Source organism: Grammomys surdaster, unplaced genomic scaffold (genome assembly GCF_004785775.1).
Source record: "Grammomys surdaster isolate TR1022 unplaced genomic scaffold, NIH_TR_1.0 145, whole genome shotgun sequence".
NCBI lineage: Eukaryota > Metazoa > Chordata > Mammalia > Rodentia > Muridae > Grammomys > Grammomys surdaster.
In genome coordinates, this window is record NW_021604603.1 from 4,670,047 (window position 1) to 4,675,762 (window position 5,716).

General features: G+C 54.2%; 1 protein-coding gene across 2 annotated transcripts; it reads right to left on the reverse strand.

Annotated features, from left to right (window-relative positions):
* Positions 1–490: 490 nt before the first annotated feature.
* Elf3 (E74 like ETS transcription factor 3) lies at positions 491–5,307 on the reverse strand. 2 transcript variants are annotated; one of them, XM_028764731.1, is made up of 9 exons: positions 5,186–5,307; positions 4,540–4,707; positions 3,926–4,147; positions 3,681–3,776; positions 3,376–3,495; positions 3,159–3,248; positions 2,893–3,009; positions 1,829–2,024; positions 491–1,288 (listed from the first exon to the last, which is right to left on the reverse strand). In XM_028764731.1, exons 2-9 carry the CDS (start codon positions 4,697–4,699, stop codon positions 1,174–1,176), a joined length of 1,116 nt encoding a protein of 371 aa, XP_028620564.1. In that variant the 5' UTR covers positions 4,700–4,707; positions 5,186–5,307; the 3' UTR covers positions 491–1,173. The 2 variants fall into 2 exon arrangements, with proteins under 2 accessions (XP_028620564.1, XP_028620563.1); XM_028764730.1 differs by having other exon boundaries at positions 3,926–4,207.
* Between the last annotated feature and the right edge of the window lie 409 nt (positions 5,308–5,716).

Genomic DNA, 5,716 nt, shown 5'->3' on the forward strand with positions numbered 1-5,716 from the left:
TTTGCTTTTCCCGTTACAAGATCCTATCTGTGCTTTCATGTCAGTCACGACGCTAGGATTCAGGTTACAGATCTTTAGCGTGCAGCCAAATTGGCCAGAGTGCAAAAGCATCTATTGACAAGGCGGGACTTGCAACTCTAGACTCCTTGGAGGACGTCAGATCCAAACTCTTGTGTTGTACAGGAGGAAGCAGCCCTGAAGAAGATGGATTTGGCCAAGGTCTCTGAGCACATGGTTGGTGGCAACAGGATAGCCCTGGTCCTGTTTCTAAGCTCGTGTCCTTGCTTGTGTGAAGTCATGGGTCCTTCTTCAGTTGTCAGCTACCTCACCCATTTTCTTCTCTCGACCACCAGCCGACCCTCTAACTGCAGAAGTTCACACCCAGCACCCCCCCACATCTTTCTGCACGTTTACCTCTTCTCCCTCCCGTTTCCATGCCTTAGCCAATCTAGAGCCCCAAATTTCAGTACACAGATAGCTCAGACCAAGGTTAGAAAAAGCCCAGAAGGCACTTTATTGGAGGTTTCAGCCTCCATTCACAGGAAAGGGGATCCAGGAGCCCCATCTTGGGGCCTCTGGCATCACCCAACTTCTCGCTGGTCCAGTTAGGGGCCCTAGAACAATCAGTTTGGCCACCAGCACTCAGTGGAGAAGAGCAGGGAGGGGGAAATGCATTAGAAAAAATAGCTCTCTATATACACCTGAAATATTTATAGCACATAAATTAGGGATGCCCCGACCCCCGTCTGTGGAGCCTGAGTACTAAGCAGCAGAGAGATGGAAGCCAGTCCGAGAAGTACTGGAGGACACAACCCTGTCCCCTCTGTCCCTGCAGTCTCTCCTCCCACAGTCTCCCCAGCCTCCTTGGCTGAGGCCAGGCATCTGCAGGTGGGTCTCTTCTGCAGTCAGTGTTGGGACTAGAAGGAACTGGATTCACAGCTGGAGAGTGAACAAGTTGGTTCAAACCTCGAGGCTTGTAATTCCAAGAGGGCGAGGAGAGGCCAAAGGCTGCACTTCAGGATACTTCTGAGGACACGCCCAACAAGGTCTTCCTCTACAGCAACACAGGGAACACATCCACAGTAAGGGGGCCTTCAGGCCTGCCTGTCCTTCCAGGAAGGCTTCAGTTCTGGAGTTTATGCTGGTGTCAGGTCCTGGGTCCAGCCCAGACTGTTAATTCCGACTCTCTCCAACCTCTTCCTCCTTCCAGCCACTGGAGTTCTTGCCAAACTTGTAGACGAGCCGCCGGCCATCCACCCGTTCCAGGATCTCCCGTTTGTAGTAGTACCTGCGTGGGAAGGAGGTGGTCAGAGGTGCAGGCAAGAGCCGTGCCGTGGACTGAGCTTCCCACTGTGCCGAGCCTGCCCTCGCTGCCTGAGTTTTCCTTCATCTCACCTGTTGTTGCCACGTTGATCTGTAATTATAGCCAGAGCACCTGCTCCTGCATTAACTTCTCTGTGCCTTCTGGCTATGTCCTGGGGCTTTTCATAAAGGCTCACGAACAGAGGGACAGAGGGGACATTAGTGATGCTGAGCTAGTCCACCTTTGTGGCACACGGGAAGAAATTGTGACCCTGAGTCAAGGGAGCTGAGCTGTCAATCTCTATTCTTTCTCTCACCAAGTGTCTTTCTTAGAACAAGTCTGCAGGAAACACAGAAATGCTACCTAAAGCTAAGCGTGCTCACAGTGTCTGCCTAGTGCTCTCTCCACTTAACCGACAATACAGGCCAAAACGCTGTCCTTGTCCTCTCCACAGGGGCCTCACACCTATCACAGGAAACCTAGCAGAAGCCAGTAGAGTCCAAACAGAGGTCCCTGACAGCTCACCTCATGGCCCGGCTCAGCTTCTCATAGGTCATGTTGCTGTTCTTTTTCTTTTGGCCCCATAGTTGGGCCACGGCCTCTGAGCGAAGAAACTTGAACACGCCCTCATGCCGGTTCTCCCATTTCATGAGGCCTTCGTTGAGCTCGGGGTGGATAAGGATATCCCGGATGAACTCCCACAGGTGAGTACCTCTGGGGGCTACAAGAGAAGATTTCCGCAATTATCAGTCTGGGGTGCCCCTCTCCAGGCCACCTGGCCTCACCTACCCCCACGATGCTAAAAGTCAAGGCATGTGAGAGTATCTACAATGTCCCCCTCGTGATCGCTATAGTGGCTGCTTCCTTTCTTGCCCCAAAATGCAGTGCGCTAGGCAGACTGCACAGAGCACACGATTCTCACACCAGATAAGGATCAAAAATCTGGTTAAGCTGGGACAGTGACAGAGACACGCTTCTTGGTGAGGGGCTCATAGATCAGTGGGGACCACTGTTGGTGAGAACTTGGCACACATGGGGTCAGAGAGCTGCCTATAGCCTGAGGGATCAAGAAGCAGCTTCCCGGAATTAACAGTCCCCTCAGGACAAGAACAAAAGCAGGCAACGAGTGCGTACGTGCAGGTCTGTGTGTGTGGAAGAGGCGGCAGGCAAGACCTTTGGGGTGACCTCCAGGTGGTTCGGAGCAGCTGGAGAACACAAAGCCTGAGGCTCCTTCAGTACACTGTGCCTGGAGTCCCAGCCACCCCAGCCTGCCTGGCTTTGAGCACCCACCAGCTGCCTCATCCCCATCGGAAAGTTCCATCAGGCAAGATAGGGGTCAAGTACACAGATAGTTAACAAGGAAGTGTGAGGGAAGACTGGACTCTCCATGGCCTCCTCTAGGACCCTCAGTTCCCTTCTTCTCTAAGTCAAAGCCAGCCTCTTCGAAGAGGTGGTAACGAATGCCATGGAGCTCGACAACTGTTCACAAAGCTAACAATGCAATCAAGTTCCAGCAGCCAAGAGAGGCTAGAGGAGGCTGAAGGAATAGTGTCCCTCTGCCTCAGGCCCGTCAGCCCCCCAGAACTTACCGTGCTTGCTTTTCTTGCCCTCCAGGCAGTCCCAATATTCTTTGCTCAGCTTTCGGGGACGCCCCCGTTTCCTCTTTCCGTGCTTGGGTTCTGCCTTCTTATAGTCAGGAAAGCCGTCTATGGGAAGGGGTTGGAAGGTGAAGAGAAGGTGTGCAGGGTGTCAACGGGGAGCCCTGCTACAGAAACCACAGCCGTAGAGCAGGGGAGAGTAGAAGAGAGTGGCTGGACACTGTGGACAGGACCCCCAAGAACAGCTCTCAACTCACCTCTAGGGAAGACCTTGCTATCAGTGAGGTCCAGGTCCACATCACTTCCACCGGAGTCAGAGGAGTGGGAACTCTGGGAAGTAGCGGTCCCTAGGGGTGAAGAACACAGCTTGAGTGCCAGGGCCAGCCTACAGATTTCAGGTACTCAGTCTAAGAACTACAAGTACTCTGGGGCATTTGGAGAAGGGAGACTATGGGGCAAGGGCAGGACTCTTACCTGTAATGGAGACATCAGAGCTACCAGGGGAGGGCGCTCCAGGGCCATAGGTACTGCCGTAGTAGGGACTGGCCTGGCGGCCATCATCCAGTAACTCCTGGCCAAAAGGACTTCCCTGATCTGAGAAAAAGAAGTTAGAGCTTAGAGAGGCCCAGAAGACCAGTGAGGACGGGCACAACCCCCAGGGGGCCAGAGAAGTGACTATGGACTTTTTTCAAGTCGGGAGACTATCTCTAGCACTTTGTTAGAGTTGCAGAAGGGACACGGCACGCTAGGGAGGGGAAGGAAAGAAAATGGATTCTCACCAAAGGGGCCGGAGTCTCCTGGGCCCTCTTGGAAGGCCATGCCGTCCTTCTCCAGCAACTCGATGATCCAGCTGAGTTCATCAGAAGAGCTGGAGGCTGGCGGAGGCAGAGAGGGAGGTCATTGTTCCAGCAGGGGCTCGATGGCTGGACCCTCTAGCCAGGAGCTTCAAGTCCTCCCCAAGTCCCATCCCCTCCCCTGCCCCCGTTTATTCTCTAGGCCCCGTGGCTCCCCGGCCTAGACTTACTGAGGTCCCGAAGCTGGGCATGGAGTTGGTCTCCCAGAGGCCCAAAGACTAGACGCAACTCCTCCAGCGCACAGCTGCAGAGGGTGGCTCCATCCATGTCGCAGCGGGAGAAGTCGATGGAGCTGGCGTCATACTTGTTCTTCTCCACCTGGTAGCTGATCCAGTCAAGTACCTGGGTCTTCGACCAGAACTGGGGCCGCTCTCCGGTCCAGCTTGCCTTCTCTGCAAGGTGGAGTACAGCCAGAGGATCAGTTCTGTCCCTTTGGGATCTTGTCTGAGATCCTACACAACCCACAGGGTGGTGGTGGGGGGGACAGATAAATATTCATAATCACAACATGGCTGGTCTCAGTGCGTCCTCCCTTAATCTGTCACCACAATCCTTATAGTCCCACCACCTCAGCCACTACAGTCTTCTCAGGGACTAGGAATACAGTCTAGTGGGAATAAGGTCTTGCTTGGGTCCTTTTCCCAGTACAACTCAAATATATGAATGAATAAATTCTCTCCAGCCCCTAGCCCTGGGATACCCTCAGAGACCTTCCTCCCTGCCCATTTATCTATGACCCTCTCAAGCTGGTGTCCCATCCATGAAGATTTGTCACGGCCCTCACCTGGACCTCCCAGTGACATCTGTTGGTTGTTCAGGGTCAACACCAAGTCTTCAGTGCCAAAGGTAGTCGGAGGAGCAGGAGCCAGGGTGGGGTCTTCTGAACTGTACATGGCGTTGAAGTAGTTACTAAAAACGTTGCTGATCTCACAGGTGGCAGCCATGAGGCCCCCTGGGAAGAGGAGACAAGGCGGTGAGGGTGCAGGTCAGGGTACACTTCCATTACTGTCTGGCAAAGGCTGGGCAGCAACAGCCAAGAGGCAGTAAGTTCGGTGTTGCGGTAGACATTCTCCCTTCAACACCCCGCACACCACTACCAAGAATCAGCTACTTGGAGAAGCTGAGGCTGGATGCTCTCTTGAGCCTAGAAGGCTGGGAAATTCTGCTCCGAAAAAATAAAAATAATCTCAAAGCGGGTGGAACCATGATAAAAATTCTGCTAGGGCTCCCTCCACAAATCACCTGGGCTCTTGAACCAAAGAAGCCACCCTGTCCCTCCAAGACACCGATCTGGTCTCTGACCAGTCCCAGGGTACACCCATAATAGCTCCGACACTCCAGCTAGGAGCCTCCAAGCTAGAGTGACCAAGTTCAGAACTGTAAATCCACTGGACGGTTCCCGTGGCCGGAGTTAGGGAATGTGACCCTACCGAGTGTCAGGGTTCGGTGTGGCAGGCGGGTGAGCAGGCTTCTGGGGCCACAGGAAGGGAAGAAATCTAAGCGGTGGAAGGCTCCGCCAGGTAGCAGTGATGAGAGTGGTCAGAGCGCTCCCCCCGCCCGCTCTAAATAGAGCAAAGCAGAGCTCCTCCCCGCCAGGTCCTCTGTGTGCCTCCCCAGTTGTAACCTGAGCTGGTGGCTCATTGGATGCAGGGGATTTCCTGGCCTTCAGACTGGGCTCCGGGTCTCAGGTGATTTGCATATTCCGTGCCACTTGGCCCAGATCCTAGCAGGCGGTGCTGGGAAATCAGGCTTGGCTGGTTTAATGATTGTCAGAGTCTGTCATTCCGCACCCTCTGGGGTTGGGCCCTGGGTACTGGGCTGGGCAGGTGGCGGGAACATTGCTGGGGTGGGCATCTGTGCCTTAGGCTGCCCTCTAGCCCGGGAAATTCTTCCCGGGGGCCAGGTCAGGGCTGAACTAGGGAGGAGAAAGCAAGGTAAGAAATCTGAACCGGTGGTTGGGT

What these genes read in the sequence shown, in the direction of transcription:
- Elf3 (XM_028764730.1), bottom strand. Translation starts at nt 4,699, where the DNA reads ATGGCTGCCACCTGTGAGATCAGCAACGTTTTTAGTAACTACTTCAAC. An exon ending in AGGAGACTCCGGCCCCTTTG is followed by an intron (nt 3,496 to 3,680) that starts GTGAGAATCCAT and finishes TCTTTTTCTCAG; the next exon opens with ATCAGGGAAGTCCTTTTGGC. An exon ending in CTCTGATGTCTCCATTACAG is followed by an intron (nt 3,249 to 3,375) that starts GTAAGAGTCCTG and finishes CTTCACCCCTAG; the next exon opens with GGACCGCTACTTCCCAGAGT.